General features: G+C 49.0%; 1 protein-coding gene and 1 non-coding gene across 3 annotated transcripts; both read left to right on the plus strand.

Moving 5' to 3' along the window:
* The first annotated feature begins 6,731 nt into the window (after positions 1-6,731).
* Positions 6,732-15,697, plus strand: ARL10 (ADP ribosylation factor like GTPase 10). Of its 2 annotated transcripts, NM_001266393.1 has the most exon segments (4): positions 6,744-6,991; positions 7,612-7,813; positions 9,935-10,110; positions 12,733-14,434. In NM_001266393.1, coding segments are annotated over 4 exon segments (735 nt in total). In that variant the 5' UTR covers positions 6,744-6,808; the 3' UTR covers positions 12,907-14,434.
* MIR1271 (microRNA mir-1271) lies at positions 9,147-9,255 on the plus strand. The gene has a single exon (NR_128281.1). It is a non-coding gene; the product is annotated as a microRNA mir-1271 (primary transcript).
* Positions 15,698-23,492: the final 7,795 nt, after the last annotated feature.

Raw genomic sequence — 23,492 nt, forward strand, 5'->3', positions numbered from 1 at the left:
CACAAAGAAGACGAAGCAACGAAGTTAAGGCAGAAGCTGCAAAAATCCATCCCCGTTTCTACCCCAGTCCAAAGCTTGCCATCAAAACTCATCTCAGGAGGCCTATGATTGGTGGTGTGGCGTGAATGCCACATTTAGATTTCAGCATTTGAGGCTTCCAGCCATACTGGCAGAACTGAGAGGCCTTGCTCATGCAACTTGAAACTTAAGCACTGTTTCCAGACCAGGGTGCCTGAGTGCACTAAGAATTAAAGTCTTTGATGAATTATATAATTAGCTTATGAACAGCACAATTACATTGCAGTATAATTGTGTGTGTGTGTGTGTGTGTGTGTTAAAGGTGTTCCTTTGTTAGTTTGGAGCTTTTAAAATATGCCATATTTTTTAACCTCTGTGGAAGCAAAGCTGGCACCTTGCTCCTTATCCACCACAGGAAGGGATGTATATCACCTCTCAGTCAGAAAAGGAAGAAATAGCACTTTGCACCCTTATATACATCATAAGGTGGGATCATCTCATTTATTTCTTAGCCACAAATACATGAAAACTTAAGACTTTCCTGGAAGTTACTATTTGATTAAAACAATTTTATCTGGCTGGGCACGGTGATTCACACATGTAATCCCAACACTTTCAGAGGCTGAGGTGTTGGAGACCAGCCTGGCCAACATGGCAAAACCCTGTCTCTACTAAAAATACAAAAATCAGCAGGGCGTGGTGATGGACATCTGTAATCCCATTTACTCTGGAGGCTGAGGCAGGAGGATCGTTTGAACCTGGGAGACGGAGGCTGCAGTGACCTGAGATCACGCTACTGCACTCCAGCCTGTGCTACAGAACGAGACTCCATCAAAAAAAAAAAAAAACCCACTTTACCCCTAATAATTGTGGTACCAGTGTCTGAAGCTGCCATGGTCTTGGTGCATGGCACCTATGTGAGAGCACCTATTTCTTTTCCACAAATAATAGACTGTAAACTTTTTTTTTTTTTGAGACAGGGTCTCACTTTGTTGTCCAGGCTGGAATGCAGTGGCACAATCTCGGCTCACAGTAACCTCTGCCTCCCAGTTTCAAGCGATTCTCCTGCCTCAGCCTCCCGAGTAGCTGGGACTACAGGCGCCTGCCACCATGCCCGGCTAATTTTTTGGATTTTCAGTAGAGATGGGGTTTCACCATGTTAGCCAGGATGGTCTCGATCTCCTGACCTCGTGATCCGACTGCCTCGGCCTCCCAAAGTGCTGGGATTACAGGCGTGAGCCACCACACTGGCCAAACTTTTAATCTTAGCAATTTTGTGGGTTTTTCCCCTCTTAGTGGGTGTATTTTTGAGGAGAAGCTATTTTTTTTTTTTTTTGAGATGGAGTCTTGCTCTGTCACCCAGGCTGGAGTACAGTGGCGCAATCTCAGCTCACTGTAGCCTCCGCCTCCCAGGTTCCTGCCTTAGCCTCCTGAGTGGCTCGGATTACAGGCAGGTGTCACCACACCTGGCTAATTTTTGTAGAGACGGGGTTTCACCATGTTAGCCAGGCTATTCTTGAACTCCTGACCTCAGGTGATCTTTCCGCCTCAGCCTCCCAAAGTACTGGGATTACAGGCGTGAGCCACCACGCCCGGACCAAGGAGGAGCTAATTCTTTTAATGCCTAGATTCCCATGCAAGCCTTCTTCTTCAAGTAAACTATTTTGCTAAATGGTTTGATTTTGTAGGCTTCCTGTAGGGAGGATTAAGTCACAACTGAATCACAAGACTTAAGAATGGCCCCTCCTGGCCAGGCGTGGTAGCTCACGCCTGTAATCCCAGCACTTTGGGAAGCTGAGGCGGGTGGATCACCTGAGGACAAGAATTCAATGCCAGCCTGGCCAACGTAACGAAACCGTGTCTCTACTAAAAATACAAAAATTAACTGGGTGTGGTGGTGGGGTCCTGTTAATAGCAACTACTCAAGAGGCTGAGGTAGGAGAATCGCTTGAACCTGGGAGGCGGAGGTTGCAGTGAGCTGAGATTGTGCCACTGCGCTCCAGCCTGGGAGACAAACTCCATCTCAAAAAAAAAAAAAAAAACCAAAAAGAAAAGGAAAGGAAAAGGTAGAGGGAAAGAGAGACAGGGTGGCAAGACTCCCTCTGAAAGACCTAAGAAGACGATGACTCACTCAGGAGGCAGGAAAGGTGACGCAAGGCCAAATCAGACCTCAGGGTCTTCAAATTAGACCTTGAGGAGCCTTCATTTCTTAAGAGATCAAGGTGCTTTTCTTTGAAATGACATAAAATCTACAGGAGTGCTAAGATTAAATCCCTGTGAGGATTGTTTCTCTCTCTCTCTTTTTTTTTTTTTTTTTGAGACAGGATCTCATTCTGTCACCCAGGCTGGAGTGCAGTGGCACGAAAACAGCTCACTGCAGCCTCTAACGCCTGTGCGTAATCCTCCTGCCTCAACCTCCCCAGTAGCTGGAATTACAGGTACGCGCCACCACACCCAGCTAATTTTTTTATTTTTAATAGAGACGGCGTTTGATTACGTTGACCAAGCTGGTCTCAAACTCCTGGCTTCAAGCAATCTTCTCACCTCAACCTCCGAAATCAGGGGCACTACAGGCATAAGTTATGTTAGCCTGGTTTTTCTTTAAGGGACAGGGTCTCACGTTGCCCAGGCCAGTCTCAAACTCCCAGGCTCAAGCAATCCTCCCCGCTCAGCTTCCTGAGTAGCTGTGACTACAGGCCCATGCCACCACACACCTGGCTTGCTTTTTAATTATCTGACAGCAAAGTGCTGAATACATTAATTGGTGCTAACTTTTTCTCTTTGGAGGCCTTGGGCTCCTGTCTTGCCAGTGAGCTGATCCCTCAAGGCTGAGCTCCTGGCTCCACCAGGAGTTGAAAGCCATCTAGAAGCTCCCCAGGTATACAGGTGGTGAAAACAAGTTCCAAGCAAAAGGACTGACCAGGGTGTGTGTGTTTGGGGAGGAGGGGGCGGGGGACCTGCACACTTTCCCTGACTCATTTCCTCATAGAGGTACTTATTTACACTAGAACAGGGACTTTCTTTTTTTTTTGAGACGGAGTCTGGCTCGGTTGCCCAGGCTGGAGTGCAGTGGCCAGATCTCAGCTCACTGCAAGCTCCGCCTCCCGGGTTTACACCATTCTCCTGCCTCAGCCTCCAGAGGAGCTGGGACTACAGGAGCCCGCCACCTCGCCCGGCTAGTTTTTTGTATTTCTTAGTAGAGACGGGGTTTCACTGGGTTAGCCAGGATGGTCTCGATCTCCTGACCTCGTGATCCGCCCGTCTCGGCCTCCCAAAGTGCTGGGATTACAGGCTTGAGCCACCGCGCCCAGCCAGAACAGGGACTTTCAAAGTATTTTTTATTATCACATCCCAAAGAAAGAAATACTTTTTACATGGTGCTCAGTACAAATACACATTCACAAAATTCATAAAATTCTGGATTCTGGTGTTTTCCATTCTATTCCTTTTTTTTTTTTTTTTTTGAGACATAGTCTCACTCTGTTGCCCAGGCTGGAGTGCAGTGGCCTGATCTCAGCTCACTGCAACCTCCACCTCCCAGGTTCAAGTGATTCTCCTGCCTCAGCCTCCCAAGTGGCTGGGACCACAGTTGCCCACCACCACACCCAGCTAATTTTTTTTTTTTTGAGACGGAGTTTCACTCTTGTTGCCCAGGCTGGAGTGCAATGGCACAATCTCAGTTCACTGCAACCTCCGTCTCCCGGGTTCAAGTGATTCTTCTGCTTTAGCCTCCCAAGTAGCTGGGACTAAAGGCACACACCACCACGCCCAGCTAATTTTGTATTTTTAGTATAGACGGGGTGTCATCATGTTGGTCAGGACGGTCTCGAACTCCCGACCTCAAGTGATCCACCTGTCTCGGCCTCCCAAAGTGCTGGGATTATAGGCGTGAGCCACCTCACCCAGCTTTTTTTTTTTTTTTTTTTTTGAGACAGAGTCTCACTCTGTTGCCCAGGCTGGAGTGCAGTAGCATGATCTTGGCTCACTGCAACCTCTGCCTCTCAGGTTTAAGAGATTACTGTGCCTCAGCCTCCTGAATAGCTGGGATTACAGGCGTGTGCCACCACGCTCAGCCAATTTTTGTATTTTTAGTAGAGATGAGGTTTCACTATGTTGGCCAGACTGGTTTCAAACTCCTGGCCTCAAGCAATCCACCCAGCTCAGACTCCCAAAGTACTGGGATTACAGGCGTGAGCCACCATGCCCGGCCTTCTATTTCATTTTCTAATTTAAAGTTGTAGTAGCAACCCCTAAATTAATTTCATAACACACTAAGTCCTGAACCAGTTTGAACCCCAGCCCTGGAGTCATACTCTTGGGCTCTCTCCTCAACCCTCACTCACTGTCCCCCAGAGGCCTGTTTTATTTGGATGGGGATTTTAGAAGGCAGGAGGCATGCTCAAACTGGCTGCTTCTGAGCTGCCCTCCCAGCCCTGCCCATCGGCAGAGAGTAGGTGAGGATGCTCCCTGCTTCCTGGGCTGGGGCCTGGCTCTGTAGAGTCAGCAGGCGGCATTGTTCTCTCCGTTTGGCTGCCTCCTGCATCTTCTCAGTTGGTTCTATCCCTGGAGATAAGCGGTATTTATTATTCTGTTAGGTTCCAATGTTTAGCAATGTTAAATAGTTCCAGCAAGATAAGGGCTAAAGGTATTCCCAATGGATTTTCCAACAAGGGATTTGTTGGAGACACAGGTGAAAACAGTTTCACTGGGTGCATGGGGCAAGGCATAGGAAGTGCACATTATTCAGGCGTGGGGCTGAAATGGACAAGAACAAGAGGTAATAACCAGAGAAGCCAGCTTTCTGAAGTGGGAGAAATCTGAGTATATGTGTGTGGGATGCTAGAAAACACCAGGAGGTGGGGTGGGGGTAAGGAGTGAGAAGGGGTAGGGGGCAAAATGGCATGGAGTGGCTTACAATAAAACCACATTCTGAAAGCAGTGTCAGTACGCACCCCAGGGGCAACCATTAACCGTTGGGAAACTGCAGCCAGTGAGTAATTGTTCCATCCTCTCTTCCTTCCCAGAGGCATTTAGTGCCCTAAGAGGCCTCAATGGGATTCGGCCCAGAGGGTCCACAGCAGAGTCCTTGACGCTGTACCCTGACATTGGCCTCCTTTCCTTCTTCCCTGTCCTACTCTGCTGCTTCCAGACATCACTTCCCAAATAAACTACATCCATAGTCCTCCAAAAGTGTTAATACAGAAATACGGATGTAGCTCAAACATCACTACCTGGGAGGAGAGGAGCATACATATGTAGCCAAAGGGAAAGGGGTTCAAATCAGAAGGAATAGGGGCTGGGACCCAGAGCCAGGGGTACAGAGGAATCAGGAACTAAAAGGTGAAAAGTTGAGACAATATAAAGGAAAAGAGGTAACCCTGCTGGGCCCTGAGAGCCACAGGCGGTCTCTCCACCCATGTACCCTACATGGTGTCACCCCTTCTGAGAGCCAAAATAACCCAACTGCTGTACTCAGGTCGTTTCTCCTGTTCTTCCTCCTCGTGCTACCCACGTAGAAGCCTTGGCAGCCACTGGGGGGACCTAGAACAAGGCAGTCAGCTCTAAACATTCTGAACTTCTGACACTGCTTAATTCAGCCTCACCAGGACCCCAAGACAGCTGGGTCCGGGAGGCAGCGAAAGAAGGCTAGAGGTGGTGGGGAGCCAGGGACCTGGGTTCTATTTGTGGGGAAAAAAAAGAGATCAGCCTGTTACTGTGTCTATATAGAAAGAAGTAGACATAAGAGACTCCATTTTGTTCTGTATTTGAGATGCTGTTAATCTGTGACCCTACCCTCAACCTTGTCCTTGCAAGAGACATGTGCTGTGGTAACTCAAGGTTTAATGGATTTGGGGCGTGCAGGGTGTGTCTTTCTTCCTAGAAAAGCTAGGTATTGTCCAAGGTTTATCCCCATGTGATAGGATGAAACAATGCCGCTAAAAGGTTTATCTCAAGGCACAGGATTTTCCTTTAAACTTATTCATGTCACAGAGATCCCTGTTCTTATGTCTTACTGCTGATTTCCTCCCTAAAAACGATCCTATTGTCCTGCCACTCCCTTATCTTTAAGATGGTAAAGATAATTATCTATAAATACTAAGGGAACTCAGAGACCAGTGCCAGCCTGGGTCCTCTGTAAACTGAGCGCCGGTCCCCTGGGGCCCCGCTTTTCTTTCTCTATACTTTGTCTCTGTGTCTTATTTCTTTTCTCAAGTCTCTCGTTCCACCTAATGAGAAACATCCACAGGTGTGGAGGGGCAGGCCACCCCTTCACTATTCCTGCCTCTGCCACCCCATAGCGGTGTGATCTCCGGGGTCTTGCTTCAATTTCCTCCCCGAGGTCTTGAGGGATGACCAGGAGACAGATCGCTTGGGTTTGAACGCAGGCCACACGGAAGCACTACGATGCGGCTTTGGGCGGGTTACTTAACTCCTGGGCCTCGGTTTTCCCTTTTGCGTGGTATCGTTGTAAGGGGTAACCGAGAAAAGCCATGAGCTAACCCCTGGTGGTTGCCAGCAAGCACCGCCGTCTCCCGTCCTCCCCAGGCACAGCCTCTCATCCCCCCCGCACCTGGCAGGGGGAGCGGAGGTCCCTGCCTGCCAGCGCCCCCAACCCGCGCCGCCGGGTCCCGGGCGGCCAGCCGTGACAGCGGCGGTGCATTGTGGGGCTTGTAGTGCCGGACTGGGGCTGGGTGGGTGGGCGCGGCCGCGGCAGTCGCAGCGGGGCCATCTTCGGCGGGCGAGCGGGCTCGGCCTGTGCAGCCCGTACTTGGGCCCCTCGCCCAGCCCGATGGCGCCGCGGCCGCTGGGCCCCTTGGTGCTGGCGCTGGGCGGCGCCGCGGCGGTTCTGGGCTCGGTGCTCTTCATCCTCTGGAAGACCTACTTCGGCCGCGGCCGGGAGCGGCGCTGGGACCGCGGCGAGGCCTGGTGGGGCGCGGAAGCCGCCCGCCTCCCCGAGTGGGACGAGTGGGATGTGAGTGCCGGGCCTAGGTTCGCGAAAGGGCGGGCAAGCTGGGGCTGCGACTCCGCGCATGTGGCCAAGGGGTGTGACCACGGCCCTGCTGGCGCCGGGAGCTCGGGGGGTCGAGGGCTTGGCAGCCGCAGCGGAGGCCCCGCGCGGGTGGCCGGTCAGAGCCCGGGAACCGAGGAACGGGTGGGCGTGTTTGGGTGTATACGGCGCCGTAGAGCCGCGCCGTCGCTGCACGCCGCGGGGCTCGGGCGTTCCAGCGTGGGCCGGAGTTTGGAGGGCGCGGCTCGGGAGTATCCTGGGCACCAGCTGGGTCGGCTAGCGCCCCTCCGGCGCCTGCGCAGTGCGCCCCGCCCCGGGAGATGTCGGGAGAAACCCCGTCCCCTCCCGTCTGCGGCTGGGACTCCGAGTCCGGTGGAGGAAGCAGGGCGCGCGAGCGTGAGGAGTTCGCCAAGCGTTTGGAACTCAGGACTCCAAAGGCAGCGTTCGTCCCACTCATCCAGACCATGCCTGCCTGTCCCAGGACGGGTGGAGGGCGGGCCTGAGCCCTCTGGTGCCTTGGTCTTCCCTCGGGAAAGGTCCACCGGGAGGCCGCCAGCCGCAGCCTTACCTCCGCTTCCCCGCAGCCCGAGGACGAGGAGGACGAGGAGCCGGCGCTGGAGGAGCTGGAACAGCGCGAGGTGCTGGTGTTGGGGCTGGATGGCGCGGGCAAGAGCACGTTCCTGCGCGTGCTGTCGGGGAAGCCACCGCTGGAAGGCCACATCCCCACCTGGGGCTTCAACTCCGTGCGTCTGCCCACCAAGGACTTTGAGGTGGACCTGCTGGAAAGTGAGCGGACACCCTACCCCATCTCCCCGTCTCCTCTACTGGACCTGTCCTGGATTCTCGCAGGGAAGGGGGCTTCCAAAATGCATGTCTAAGCAGCACATTCCCGTGTACGAATCCTTCCCACCCCTCTCTGGGGCACAGGATTCAGTCCACGCTTTGTGCTCTGACATTTAGGGCCCTTCGTGATGGGGCCTCTCCAGCTGCACCGCCTGCCCCATCACCCCTACCAAAGTCGACAGGCCTAACACAGATACTAACAGCTAAGGGTTCATATGCCAAGCACTTGACAGGCATTGCTTAAGAAAAATCCCCTAAACAATTGCATAAAACTAGAATCAGTCACTACCCTAATTATCTCCAGAGAAAAATGAGTTCCAGCAGTAGTATCATGAATCCAAGGTCACCCACCTTTCAAGTGTTCTTTTTTTTTTTTTTTTTGAGATGGAGTCTCACTGTGACACCCAGGCTGGAGGGCAATGGTGCAGTCTCGGCTCACTGCAACTTCTGCCTCCCGGATTCAAGCGATTCTCCAGCCTCAGCCTCCCGAGCAGCTGGGATTACAGGCGCCCGCCACCACGCCCGGCTAATTTTTGTATTTTTAGAGGAGACGGGGTTTCACCATATTAGTCAGGCTAGTCTTGAACTCCTGACCTTAAGTGATCCGCCCCCTTCGACCTCCCAAAGTGCTGGGACTGCAGGCGTGAGCCAATGCGCCCGACCTTTCTAGTCTTTTTTTTTTTTTGAGACCGGGTCTCTGTTGCCCAGGCTGGAGTGCAGTGAGCAGTGGCACACCCTCCTCCACCATTGCCTGTGTGGCCCAATCTAGTATCATCTTTCCTCTCAGCACCACAGCCTCCTCTTTGGTCTTCCTGCTTCCCCTTCTGTCCCTAGTGTCAGCTGCAGAAAGCCCATGTCAGGTCATGTCACTCTTGCATCTCCCTACCCCCTCACTGTGTCTTTGGCCCTATGTGGCCCGTCCCAGCTAGCCTCACAGCCATGTTTCTCCTTCTTGCAGTGCCTCAGCACCCCAGCCTTCTTTCTGTTTTGCAGACACTTCCAGCTTGCTCTCCCCTCTGTCTGGAATGCTTTCCTCTGCCTCTTCCCGTGGCTGGCTCCTCACCATCCCACACTCAGCTCACATGCCACTTCCTTGATGAGACCTACCCAGACCACCCAATCCAGGGCCAACCCCTGTTCCACCTCAGCCACTTTCCCTTTTTTCTGTTTTATTTCTTTCCTTTCTGAAATGTGTTGATGTCACTGCCATGTGCTTCCCAGTTAGGGAGGGAGCTCCTTGGTGCAGGGCCCCTGCCTGCCTTGCTCACCTCTGTATCCCCAGCACCCAGATCAGTGCTTGGCACCTAGCAAGCACTCAGTAAATACTTGTTGAGTGCCTGCTATGTGCCGGGCATTGTGCTGAGGGCTTTGTGGGGATCCAGAGGTAAGTGTCTCTGACTCTCACAGCTTAGAATCCACAAGTGTCAGAAGCATAGCCAGAAACACTAGGGTGCGGGGTGACCAATGGGACTAGTGCAGAGGAGCACAGAGGAACAGAAAGGTGACCCAGGCTGGGGGACTGTGTTGGCAACCATGTGTTCGTAGGATGGAGTATGACATTTCCGAGGGAAAAGAAGGGGATGGGGAAACTGAATGGAGAATGATTGTATATAGGCAGGGCAGGGGGTCCTGAGTTTTCTAGACAATAGGACTCCTGGCTCCTATCACAGCCATCACTGACAGTTTCGAACCTGTCGGAGAAATCTAAGAATTAGCAAGAGGCAAAGCAAGATAGCCCAGGGGGGAGGGCTGAAGAGTCCCATTTACTGAGCACCTATGTGTCAGTCCTGTGAAAGGTACATTGCACATGGTACCTGTGGGTTTTACTGCACCCTGTTAGGAAAGTTCAGGGAGGAGACTGGTGTTTAAAGCTAGGGACTTGCTCCAGGAGACCCACCTGTCAGAGGTAGAGCTGAATCCCGTGTGAGTAGCTGCCGAAACTGCCATCTTTCCCTTGCCCCTGGCCGGTGGAAGCTCACCAAGCTAGGAGTAGGGTGGGGTGGGAGCTGTGGGCAGTGAGCCAGGGCCCTGGACGCTCTGAGCTGGCCCCTGGCCTCTCCTCAGTTGGTGGCAGCCAGAACCTGCGCTTCTACTGGAAGGAGTTTGTGAATGAGGTGGATGTGCTGGTGTTTGTGGTGGACTCAGCTGACCGACTGCGACTGCCCTGGGCCCGACAGGAGCTGCACAAGCTGCTGGACAAGGACCCTGACCTGCCTGTCGTGGTGGTGGCCAACAAGCAGGTGAGGGCTGTGGGAGGGCAGCTCAGTCCAGGGGATGTCCACTTAGAGATGCTTGGGCAGGGGCAAGGAGCGCTGCCTGGGCCCATGGCCTAGAGAGGTTGGCTGAGATGCTGCCCCTACCTCTTCTACCTGTGCCCTGTCCTGATCCCTGCTTCTGTCTGTCTTCCTCTTTGCCTCCCTATCATCTCGCACCCTGGAGAGATGAGAAAAATAATTATTAAGTGCCTCCTACATGCCAGGCATGGTGTTTTGTTTTTGTTTTTGTTTTTGTTTTGAGGCAGAGTCTTGTTCTGTTGCCCAGGCTGGAATGCAGTGGTGTGATCTCGGCTCACTGCAACCTCCACCTCCCGGGTTCAAGCAATTCTTGTGCCTCAGCATTCTGAGTAGCTGGGATTACAGACATGTGCCACCACACCCAGCCAACTTTTGTATTTTTAGTAGAGGCAGAGTTTTGCCATGTTGGCCAGGCTGGTCTTGAACTCCTGACCTCAAGTGATGCGCCCACCTCAGCTTCCCAAAGTGCTGGAATTATAGGCGTGAGCCACTGTGTCTGGCCTCCGGTACGGTTTTGAATAACATTTCTTCTTATGCTTCTGTTCAGCCTATAAAGTATAGAATGCTATTCCATTTTATAGATGAGAGACGTTTTGTAATCTTTCCAAGGCTGTACATCTTGAGAGTAATAGAATTGGTCCAGGCGTGGTGGCTGAAACCTCTACCCCCAACATTTTGAGGCCGAGGAATGTGGATCGTTTGTTTCCAGGAGTTTGAGACCAGCCTGGGCAACATGGCGAAACTCTGTCTCTACAAAAAAATGCAAAAAATTAACTGGATGTGGTGGTGCCTGCCTATAGTCCCAGCTACTTTGGAGGCTGAGGCAGAAAGATCACTTGAACCCGGGAGGTCGAGGCTGCAGTGAGCTGTGATCACACTCCAGCCTGGGTGACGCAGCGAGACCCTATCTCAAAAAAAAAAAGAATAGTGGAATTGAGAACGTCTAACTCTAAAGCTGTACCTTTTCCACTCTGTTATTCCCTTGCAAATTCTGGCTCTAGATCAGAGAGCTGAAGCTGGTAACTGATGAGAGGTAGAAGAGGTTAAATAATAATAGCTAACATTTATTGTGTGCTTACAGTGTGCCATACATGTGGTAAGCACCTGACAATCATGACCTCACTTCAGCCCTTCAAAAACCCCGTGATGGGCCCTGCTGCTAGCACTAAATACCTGGAGTTGCAGCTGGTATGTGGCAAAGCCAACCTGAACTCAGATATTCTTCCAAGTTCTTCCTCTAAACCAGTATGCTGCACTTCTCATTGGTGCCAGAGAGTTGCCTTAGGCCCAGGAACCCTCAGTATCACAGACCTTGGGTCACAATATCAGGTGAAACTGCCAGAGTACAGAGTCTGATCATATTTCCTGTGGCCTAAACTCAGGTGCCTCTGAGAGCTGTGGGACCCATTTCCAACTTGATGTGGAGAGAGGCTGTATGTCTTTGACCTCAGATTCCCCAACCTGTTAGGAAACATTTGACAATTATTTCTAAATAGGGTGACTGTATGTCCTTTTCTGTCCAAGACAGTCCCCATATATGACTATTAATAGTGCCTGCTCTGAGCCTTACACTGCCCCAGTTTGGACCAGGAATCACATCATATTCTATTTATAAACTAATTTATAGCAGTTTTGAACCTGTAGGAGACAACATCTAAGGTCCCAGCAGTCTCTGAATTGCTCCAGGAAGAATCATTTCATTCTTGGGCCAGGGCTGAAATTACAGTGTCCATCGCCAGCCATGCTGTGTAGTGGTCTCTTGTTTTCCTCCAGCTAGTTTCTAGAGGTCTTGTCTGGGAGTGACCCTACTGTATCATCTCTCCATGACTGAGTTTAAGAAACTTGGTTGTCAAACCAACCTGAGTTGGAACCTAGCTCTGCCACTTATCACTGTTACCTTAGCTCAATGATTTCAGCTCCCTGAGCTAATTTTCTCATCAATTAAGTGTGGACTGTGAAAATTAAGCTAGGTATATAAGGGCCTGTCTACAACGCTTGACACATAGAAAGTGCTCTGTTTCTGGCTGGGCGTGGTGGCTCACGCCTGTAATCTCAGCACTTTGGGAGGCTGAGGCGGGTGGATCACCTAAGGTCAGGAGTTCGAGACCAGCCTGGCCAACATGGCGAAACCCTGTCTCTACTAAAAATACAAAAATTAGCCAGGCATGGTGGCTCACGCCTGTAGTCCCAGCTACTGGGGAGGCTGAAGCAGGAGAATCGCTTCAGGATTCCACCACAGGAGGTAGAAGTTGCAGTGAGCCAAGATCGCGCCACTGCAGTCCAGCCTGGGTGACAAAGCAAAACTCCGTCTCAAAACAAAAAAAGAAAGTGCTCTGTTTCTTACCACAGTGACTGTGGTAATGCAATGAAAAGAGGTTGGTACAAAGGTGAGCCCAGGGTGAGGGAGAGAGTATTGAGGTAGATCAAGGGGTCCAGAGGCTAATTCTGGGAACTTGGGGCCTGATATTCCCAGGGATAGCCTAAGAACAGTGTATTTCATGAATGACAAGGGTGTGAGTGTGTTACGAAATGCTGCCAGCTGTGTTCTGACTTCTCTGTCTCACCCAGGACCTCAGCGAGGCCATGAGTATGGTGGAGCTGCAGCGGGAGCTGGGCCTCCAGGCTGTCGACAACCAGCGGGAGGTTTTCCTCTTGGCAGCCAGCATTGCCCCTGCGGGACCCAGCTTCGAAGAGCCTGGCACTGTTCACATCTGGAAACTGCTCTTGGAGCTTCTCTCCTAGGCTGGAGCTCTCCTGCTCGCCACCTGCCTGTCAAGACCACAGTTGTACTGCTGCTGCTTCATTGCCAGACTGGGCCTGGGGCAAGAGCCACATGGCAGCATTTCTCTTCTGCCCTCCTTTCCCTCTCAAGAGCAGGGCCTGGGCAAGGCTAAGAACCATGCAGAAGCTTTCCTGGTGAGGTGGCCGTGAAGCCGGAGCAGGGAGGTGGGTGAGACAGAGGGTGTCTAGCTCATTCCAGGCTGGAATGTGGATCCAGCTTTCCCTTTTACCTGTACAGTGAGATGCTCAGTGGGCTCAGTTCTCCGCTGCGGGTCCCGATAGCTGAGGAACCAGTGTAGGTGTCAGAAATGCTCCTAGAGCCTCAAGGTCTCTCCCAGTCTAGACTGTTCCCTCCTGGTGACATCATGCCTTTGTCACGTGGGCAGCTTCTGAGTGGTAACACAGCAAGCCTTTGTTCCCAGTCCTGCATTGTACAGCCCCAGCTCCACCTAAATGACTTGTGGCCTTGTGCAATCTCTGCCTCTCTGGCCCCAGGGCCATTATTTTTAAAGGGAGGTGGTTTCCCAATTCGGAGATGCCTTTCCCAGCCATGGGAGTACGAAGTGCTAGGATGAACCTGGCAATCCTAGCAAGGAGCTTTCTGAAGACCTCCCTGCTTTTCCCTGAGCCCAGGCCTGGCCTCCCAGCCTCTTTTGACTACAGAATAACATATTCACCCACCAAACAGAAAAAGTGAAGGCTGGGTTTTTTTCCCTCTAATCTGGAGACAAGCTGCTGCTCTTGTACTAACTGTGCCAATGCCCATGTTTACATAAGTCAGGGGAAGGAAGGAGCCTGTGTCCCTGGGACGACAGTCAACTGGAGCTAGGTGTTGACCTCAGAACTGCAGTTTATTAATTTATGAGAGGAACAGGCCAGAGTTCTAGGCTCTGTTTCTAGGTGCTGTTATCAAAACCCCAGATGATAGTGATAGAAAATTTGGAACTTAGGAAAATAGCTGGAATCATGACTGACAATGAGATGACATACATATGTCAATGGAGACAACGCTGTAGGTTCCTCCTCCCACCAGGCTTTGAGGCTGTCTTCGATGTCATAGTACTTTACATGGATTCACGTGAACTGAAACTCCACCACTTGGCCCAGGATGTTGAAAGGGTGCAAATTCCTTCTGGGTAGATAAGAAATGGCTCTGGGAGAGGATTTCCCTTATGTGAATCTAGGTAAAAAGATGGAAAAAAATTGTATTATGTGATCCTAAGGACAGGAATAGCAGACCAGCCAACGGGGTGGCCTTGGGTACATCACTCAGCCTTTCCAGGCCCAATTTTTCCCCAGTGAAAGGCGAGTTGGACTGAGTTTCTGGATTTCTCGTCAGTGCACACTCCATGGTTCTCCAGTGCTTGGCGATCAGCCCAGTGTAAGGACTGGCTCTGTACTGACATTTATTGTTAGTACAGGCAAAGAGGAGCCTGTTGTCTGTTAGGGACCACTAAATCAACAACCACAAAGGGATTTTTTTTTTTTTTAAGAGGAGCTGTGCACCTCAATTTGCTGTCTAGTTGAGAATAGAGATTGTGTGCCTTCATTTCATTTGACATTTACCCAGCATGCCTCAGTTCCACACTGTGACCAGTGCAAGAAGAGGAACTGTGATAAAAACAGTTCAACAGGCCGCAAGGAGGGTGGGAAATTCTGAAGTCCAGAAGCGAGTGCGATCTTTGGAATAGTGGCTGCTGTGCCCTTGAGCGCCATGTAAAGAATCACTGTTCTTTAAAGTGCTGGTTCACTTTCTGCAGTAAGAAGTGGTTTATGTGCTCCTATGTAAAATTGTAAGGAAGGACTTGGGTTTTAGAGTAGCCTTTGAAACTTTGCTGGCAGCTTTTCATTTTGTCATTGGAAGGGTAAGAGACTTTTCTCCTTTGTTCTATGAACTCCTTGTTCTTCAGTGCTTGAAGGTGTTAACAAAAAAAACCTTAGACAACTTTAACAGAGTTTAAAAACTATGTTCTGGTTTCGAGCAGAAAAAAGATTCATGAACTGGGTAGTACTTAGCACCAAAAGCAGTTCAGAATGCTCAGCCCCACAGTGTGTGTAGGCTACATTTATAGCCAGAAAAAGGAAAATAACTCAGATTGCCTGATTGGCTGCAGTCTGGTATTTGTCTTATTTGAACATGTTTTAGCAGCCTTCAGCTGATGATTGACTGAAGGTTTGGCTGCTGTGATTGGCTAAAATTCAGCTACATGTTAGAAGAACATACTTTTAGGTTAGGTGATGAGTTGTTTACACTTTAAGTTATAATTCACTGTGTACAGAGGCAGCTGTAGGCCAGACTTAATTCAGCTTCACAATGTCCCCCATTTTGCTCAGTCCCTTAATTTTGAGAGACTGACCAAAATCCCAGACACTGACACTACCTTGTCACTATTTGACCTCATTATGGAACTCACAGTTTACAATGTTAAATCAGTTAGAGGATTCTTTATGTCTTCAGGTTTTTGTTCCTCTAACCTTAATGAGACCATTTGAGGTACAAAGGATGACTGCACTGGTGGATTTACGACTACAACACATCAGTGAGGACCTTAGGATGGCTATTAGGGGCATAATACCAAGAAACTGGAATGCATTCCTAAATATGAGTCTCTACAAACCAAACTGATCGGAATCAAACAACCCAAGGTCACAGTCGCAACGATAAAAAATAGTTCAACAGCATTCAAGCTCTGTGGCTCATAGCCTGTTCAGGGTATAACGGCAATTAAAGACATAGTTCACTATGAAGTCACTTAATTTTAAAGTTTTTGATTTTTTAGTTAGCTTGGGAACAAAAGTCATGGTGATTGGGATACCCACTAAAGATAAAGATTAGAAAACCTTAGCGGCTGAGCTTGCTGTCTACTATTCAGGATGCCTGCAAACCGACCACTAGCTGTTCCTGCAAGCACATCATGTGTTCCTTTTCCCTGAGAAACATCCTTGATGTGTTTGGTGGCAGTACCTACAGCAGCGGCAGCCACCACCGCCTTTTTAAGCTCTCCATAGTAGTAGAATCGGGAAAGATAAGCACAGCGTTCGGTTTTGTTCAGCACCACACACAAGCTTCTAGCTGGGCAAAGGGCGTCTAAAGCTGCATGACGTTCCATTAAGTGTTTTTGTTGAACCCAGATGGCCTCCTCCATTCATCCATCTGTGGCTTCTCCCCGTGTGAATCTCCATGCTACAAAATGTTGTTCAATGTAGCATTAACTTTAATTTCCATACAGTTGGCACCCCACTGCCATGGAAAGTGAGTCCCAGGAACCCCACTGGAACATCTGCTCGGTGGAAACTTACTCATCATCTGTCTCAAGGCCGGTATTCATTTTAGTCTTTGACCTCTGATTATGGGGCCTTTCAGGGAAAGCTGTTTGCAAGGCGAGTGTGAATCAGGCGAAAGAGCAAGATCTGAAGTCAGGACAGAGTAAGCAAATTATCCACAGACCTAATAGGTACCCTCTGAAGCTGGAAAGTGGGGGCCACCTGGTAGCATTTGAGCAGGGGTCCCTTACGTTCCACCATAAGTCTGCACAGCTCCTAAACAAGCTCCAGTGGGGAACTTGATTTTATGTGGTCCCTTTATAGCATGCTGTAAGGGTGCATAACCACAGCCAGGGCGAAGGGACCCTACTGGATTCAACCCAGTGACATTATATAAGCAGTCGCTTGGAGCCACATAGATAGTTCCCAGGTCCTGAATATGTGACGCCTGAAAGCATAGGTGTAGGCAGTATTCCTTGCATAGGCATTACCTGGACAGGTTTTCCATATTGGCACTTACTAGTTATTAATTGAAAAGGTCAGGGTACCACTTCCAGTGAGCGTAGGGAAGGAAGTAGTGGTGTTTAGAATATCAAGGTTAGCTGCCGGGCGCGGTGGCTCACGCCTGTAATCCCAGCACTTTGGAAGGCCGAGGCAGGCGGATTATGACGTCAGGAGATTGAGACCATCCTGGTTAACATGGTGAAACCCCGTCTCTACTAAAAAATACAAAAAATTAGCCAGGCGTGGTGGGACACGCCTGTAATCCCAGCTACTCGGGAGGCTGAGGCAGGAGAATCTCTTAAACCCGGGAGGCGGAGGTTGCAGTGAGCCCAGATCGTACCACTGCACTCCAGCCTGGGAGACAGAGTGAAACTCTGTCTCAAAAAAAAAAAAAAAAAAGGTTAGCATTCTACTCTTCCTTTGGGGTCTGGGGTTTCGGGGTGACTCATTGGGAACGTGGAGAGATTAATGGAATCTCTGGCATTCCATTAATGGAATCGTTTCCTGATTTTGACATTAACTCAGACCCAGCAGTTACTCTAGTTTCTTGCTAGAGCATTAGCTTTTGCTAAAGCCAGCCCCAGATTATGGTCCCATGGATTTTCCTATAAAGAAAGGGAAAAGATTTGGGGGCAGAAAGTAGGAAATAGAGGGAAAAAGATAAGATTTTTGTGATTGCAGTGAAGTCTTCATCCACAATCTCGGGAAAGCTGTTCGTGTCTAGGATGCCATCTGCTTCTGGGGGAAAACTGCCCTGGGTAGCTTTACCTTCAAGTCTCCAACAGGTGTGTAGCTCCAGGAGTCTGGAGAGGCCCTTTTGAGCTGTGAGATGTGGACCCACGGTTCGAAGCCCTGAAGTTTTGCCACGCTGTGGGAAATAGAAGAACTTGGTATCGCCTCTTTCTGTGAGGTTTAAGGGCACTTTTTCTCTGATACCATCTCCAGAAAACCCAGTCTCAGGTTACAGATTGTGAAGGGTTTGATGGTCCTCTGTGGGCCACAGAAAGTTTATTTTGTCAAAATACAGTGTGACATAATGCGTTATAGCTTTGTCGTATTTAGTCATATGAGCATTTAGGAGAGGAGGAACTACGTGAAGTTCTGTTAGGAGCACAGGCTTTCTAGTAACTATTTCATGGGGGTCAATCTGTCTGTCGTGGATCTGATCCGCGGACCAAAGGCGATGGTTGACTTTCTTCTTCAGAGATCAGAAAAATAAAAATGAAATTCGAAGCCAGTGGTAGTACCTTTGGTCAAGATAATCCAATCAATTCAGTTAATTTTGCCAGTTTTAGTTTTAAAATATTGTGTGTCCTTTTGGCCTTTCCAGAAGACTGACGGTAAAAGGGATGATGGTAGTGCCGCTGTGTTTCTAACACTTTATTTAGCTGCTTCATAGTTTGTCCAATAAAATAAGTTCCTCTGTCACTGGAGATTTTTCCAGAGATGCCCCATAAAGGAAACATATTTTCTTGTAACTCCTTAGCTGCTGTCATGTCACAGCACCAGCTCTCCTACACGGGAAGGCTTCTGTCCAACCAGAACACATGCCAGCTATTACGAGAACATACTGATACTTAATCGAGGGCGGCAGTTGAATGAGGGCCGTCTGTAAACGTTCCAGTGGTCCATCAGGTGGCGGTGGAAATAAACCGCTTGGAGTTTTTATTATCTTCCCAGGATTATGGGTTTGACAAACCAAATATTGGTTATAACCCATTTTAGCATTTTAGAGGAGTCACACTATCAATATTTTTTATAATTTGGATCATTTTGCTCATTTCATGAGGAATTGTGAGGTGCAGAAGGTTTTTTCGTTTTGAGACAGGATCTCGCTCTGTCACCTAGGCTGGAATGCAGTGGTGCAATCGTGGTTCACTACAACCTCCACCTCCAGGGATCAACAGTCCTCCCACCTCAGTCTCCTGAGTAGCTGGGACTACCGGTGTGCGCCACCATCCCCAGCTAAATTTTGTAATTTTTGTAGAGAGGGTTTTACCCTCTTGCCCAGGCTGGTCTTGAACTCCTGGGCTCAAGCCGTCTGTCCAGCTCAGCTTCCCAAAGTGCTGGGATTATAGGGATGAGCCACCATGCCTGGCCGAGTGCAAAGCTTTTAACAATGGAAGTTTCAAGGGCTCAGGAAGGACCAGGGGGCCATCTAGGCTCTCCGTGAGTTCACACGTAACATTATGTTTATGTCTGTCAGACAACAATTTTGGCTTTCCGGATCAGGTGCATGGCACTGTTAGATGGGTCATCAAAAAGGTCATCAATCTAGTGGCGTTCATTCCAATTGCACATCCTAACTGTTTCAGCACTATCTGATTTAGCATGAAAATCTGCCAAGGCAGTCCCTTGATATTCAGGTTCAGCTTTCCATGTATGGGCTTCAATCTTGTAAGAATTTGTTATTTATTTTTCTCCTTTACTCAAGATAGCTTGGAACTTAGAGCAATTTGTGATGGCAACAGGATAGTAGCAAGTTCATCCACTTGAGTCTGTTTTTAATGGGGGCTCCACTAGAAGTGAGAACCCCTCTTTGTTGCCATAACACGCCAAAATTGTGGACTACTCCAAAGGCATATCTGCTCTGTACATAAGCATTTACTGATTTCCCTTGAGCTATATGACAAGCTCAAGTGAGAGAAAAACTGGGAAGAGTCTGCTTTTTATTAACTCATTTTGGGTTGTAATGACATATCTTGCCAAAGAGTAATTTCAAATGATGTTAGTCTACTTGCTGAAAAATGCTGGGTTTGACTGGAATTTAATAGACTTTCCACAGCACGTGGAACTTGCAAAAAAAAAGTTCATTCCCTAAAACCAGGTCAGATGAACCCTTTACCAATCTGGTGTTGCTGCCACTGCCTTTAAGCAATTAGGACATGCCTTAGCTATGGGGTCTGATTGCAGGCCATAATACATGATGGGCCTGCGCTTTCCCAACTATGTTCTTTTTCATGTGTTTATTTATTTTTTGAGATGGAGTTTTGCTCTTCTTGCCCAGGCTGGAGTGCAACGGTGCAATCTCGGCTAGCTGCAATCTCCGCCTCCCAGGTTCAAGCGATTCTCCTGCATAAGCCTCCCAAGTAGCTGGGATTACAGGCGTATGCCACCACACCTGGCTAATTTTTTGTATTTAGTAGCGACGGGGTTTCACCATGTTGGTTAGGCTGGTCTCGAACTCCTGACCTCAGGTGATCACCCGCCTCGGCCTCCCAAAGTGCTGGGCCAACTATGTTCTTGAGTAAGAACTCCTAATGCCTGATTGTTGTGTTTATGAACAAACAAGGTGAAGGGTTCAGTGTAATCTGGAAATCCTAGAGCAACCATATCTGTGGCTTTCCATCCTGGTTTATATTTCTTAATTAGACTGTGAAGTTCTGAATGAAGTCCTTTTTAAATAGAGCAGTTAATGTCATTTCTGTCTCTGCAGGTTTCACAAGTAGTGTTTCTAAATGAGCTCTATAATCTGAAACTGGTTCATCTTTTGCCCACAAGATTATGTGATTGACCAATCAATTTTTTTGTGGAAAAGTCTTAGGGATTGAATTTAAAAGATTTTCGGCAATTCTTCTAGTTCCTTTTGGCCCTCCTCTTGGGGTTTTGGAGTGGTCTTTAATATCCTCAGGCTGTTTCCATTCTACTCCTGCCGTCAATGTCAGTCTTCGAGCTTACCAGGTCCCAGTATCATGTGAATAAACTGGTAAAGATTAGAGGCCTGGATCATAAGCTCCTATGAGGATTCTCAGTTTCCCAGTACATTTTTGAGTATTTTCTCTTGGATTAGTTAAGTCTTTATGATGGCTCTAAGCTCAGCTTTAGACAATGGAGTAAAAGTGGTTACAGCAGGCAGGGCCGGTTGACTAGAGAGTCTCACTTTGCAAGGCATTTATCCAACTTCCCCTCTTTCGTTAGCCTCAAGGAGAAAAGGTGACTTCGCAAAAGGGTTACTATACTCAGAGCATCAAGGTAAAGAAGAGAAAGAGAAGAAGCAGTCGGGGTTAGTGTGCTGCATGAGACTTTCATTTGCATTTTGTAAAGAATCTTTTAGGCAATTTTAGATTTGTATAGTCTTTTGGGTGCCTCTGCAGAGACCAATTTAAAATGCATCCCATTGTTTTTGTGGAGTTTTTGATCCTTTCTAATGTGTCCCACAAATAAACAGTTTTATTTAAAGTTTCCTCATTGTGGCCATTTTAATTCTAAGTTGTTTCTAGTAAGGTTAGCCTGGTTTTCTAAAAACAAGGTCTGGGTCCATAATCTTGGGGACTTTTTTTTTTTTTTTTTTTTTTTGAGACAGAGCCTTACTCTGTCACCACCCAGGCTGGAGTGCTGTGGTGCAATCTCAGCTTACTGCACCCTCTGCCTCCCAGGTTCAAGCAATTCTCCTGCCTCAGCCTCCTGAGTAGCTGCGCTCACAGGTGTGCACTACCACGCCCAGCTAATTTTTGTATTTTTAGTAGGGAGGGGTTTGGCCACATTGGCCAGGCAGGTGAGGTGATCTCCCACCTCGGCCTCCCAAAGTGTTGGGATTACAAGTGTGAGCCACCACGCCCGGACTTGTTTTGTTTTTTGAGATAGAGTGTTGCTTTTGTCGCCCAGGCTGGAATGCAGTGGCGTGATCTTGGCTTACTGCAACCTGTGCCTCCCGGGCACAAGAGATCTTGCCACCTCAGCCTCCCGAGTAGCTGGGACTACAGGCATACACCACCACGCCCAACTAACTTCTGTATTTTTTGTAGAGATGGGGTTTTGCCATGTTGCCTGGGCTGGTCTCAAACTTGTGAGCTCAAGAGATCTTCCTGCCTTGACCTCCCAAAGTGCTGGGATTCCAGGCGTCAGCCACCACACCCAGCCTCATAATTCTTATATATAAAATTAGATGGAGTTCCAGAAGGTGGAGTCCCAGACTCCTTGGATTGAAACAAGACCATTATCAAAAGGATAACCTACCCAATGCCTCTAACTGGATCCATCCAGTTTATTATGGGATTGAGTCTAATCCAGGACCCAGTCCAGTAAAAATTGCTCAGATAAACTTGGAGAGCTCAACAAATTTGTGGAGCTCAGAATCCCAGAACTCACTATGGCCTCTAGTTGCTGTGAGAGATCAGTGGGCACGATGGGCCCTGGCAGATACCTTTTTGTGTGGTCACTCAGTGCTCCTGGAGGTCACTGAAGTTCTACTTCGGATCCTACTTCTGACACCAATTTGTTAAAAGAAAAATTTTATAGACAAGTTAACTTTAACAGCTTAATTGAGCAGAAGAGGGTTCATGAACCGGGTAGCACTCAGGACCAAAAGCGATGGTTCAGAATGTGTGCAGGCTATATTTATAGGCAAAGGAATGGAAATGACATACAGAGATAGCCTGATTGGCTGCAGTCTGGCGTTTCCCTTCTTTGGACATGTTTTGGCAGCCTTCAGCCTACGGTTGGCTGAGATTTGGCTACTTGTTACAAGAGTAGACTCTTAGATTAGGTTGCAGGGTGTTTACACATTAAGTTAGGTTATAATTCACTATGTACAGAGGCAGCTTTAGGCCAGACTTAATGCAGTTTAACAGAGGTCACCTTTGGAACCAGTTTAATTGTTGAGGGGGTCCCATTTTACCTAATTAAGCTCTGTATCTGTCTAATGAATATCTTTATATAGTACCATTTTTAAAAGTCCCCAGTTGTGGGAGGTGACCTTGAAGAATAAAGTTTCTTTATGTCTACTTGAGCTGCTTTTATCAAGACCACTCCCAGCAGCACACTGAGGGCACTGAAGGTCCGGAGTGGCACCACTCTGTGATACTGGTACAGAATGTAAGTGTCCTACAGCCTGTGGCTTGGTGGTCAGCAGCTGCGCTCCTCTGGTGGGGCTGCTGGCCTGTTCCCCAGGCACAGTCCTCACCTGCTTTGGTTTCCACCACACGTAGACTGGGCAAAGTGGGTGAACAGGCCTTAAGAACCTCACCTAACTGGCTGTGTGGTGCCCTTACCCAGCTGCTCCTGAATATGACTTTGTGATTCAGGAGCCACAATCACCTGCTCTTGGGAACCAGTCCAGTTACCCTGAGCTGCTCATGATCTAGCCTGGGTGATACTGTGTTCCCCCCACTGCCTAAACCCAACAGCTGCCAACCTAGCTGAGCTTGGGAACAGAGTTAAGTTTGGGCAGCTCTCATGTTCCAACAGAGATGGCTGGAGGGAAGGCTGTGGACCTGAGGGAGTGGGTGGTGCCGACCATGCAGAGCGTCCACTCCTCACATAGAAGGGAAGTCTTCACGACACTTACCTGTTGAACCTGTGTCTGGTCACTCACCTGGCACTGGGGGCTTTTGTTCCTCAGTAACTCAGATGAAGCGGTGGCTTCCGATTTTCCATTCTCTGACCTATTACCATCCCTCTGAAGAGAGGCCACCAGAGATGGCTTCCTGGGATGGGCTGAGGAGGGAGGACCACTTGGGCCTGGGAGGTTGAGGCTGCTTCTGCAGTGGGCCATGATCATGTCATTGTACTCTGGCCTGGGATACAAGATCAAGATCTTGTCTCAGAAAACCTACAAGACACTCACATGGCCTGGGTGTGGGGGATAGTGGTAGGGAAGGCTTCTTAAAGTTCTTTCCTCAACTGCATAAAGATACACGTTAAGGGGCCACCCCAGCCAAAGGCCTGAATTTGGAATCCTGTGGAGGACATGAGATGGGGCCAAATAGGCCCTCAGGAGCTCCGCTGCGGACTAAACACTGCTGCGGACTAAACACCGCTGCAGACTAAACACCGCTGCG

Source organism: Macaca mulatta, chromosome 6 (assembly GCF_049350105.2).
Source record: "Macaca mulatta isolate MMU2019108-1 chromosome 6, T2T-MMU8v2.0, whole genome shotgun sequence".
Taxonomy (NCBI): Eukaryota; Metazoa; Chordata; class Mammalia; order Primates; family Cercopithecidae; genus Macaca; species Macaca mulatta.

What these genes read in the sequence shown, in the direction of transcription:
- ARL10 (XM_015141449.3), top strand. Translation starts at nt 6,809, where the DNA reads ATGGCGCCGCGGCCGCTGGGCCCCTTGGTGCTGGCGCTGGGCGGCGCC. An exon ending in CCGAGTGGGACGAGTGGGAT is followed by an intron (nt 6,992 to 7,611) that starts GTGAGTGCCGGG and finishes GCTTCCCCGCAG; the next exon opens with CCCGAGGACGAGGAGGACGA. An exon ending in TGAGGTGGACCTGCTGGAAA is followed by an intron (nt 7,814 to 12,732) that starts GTGAGCGGACAC and finishes TGTCTCACCCAG; the next exon opens with GACCTCAGCGAGGCCATGAG.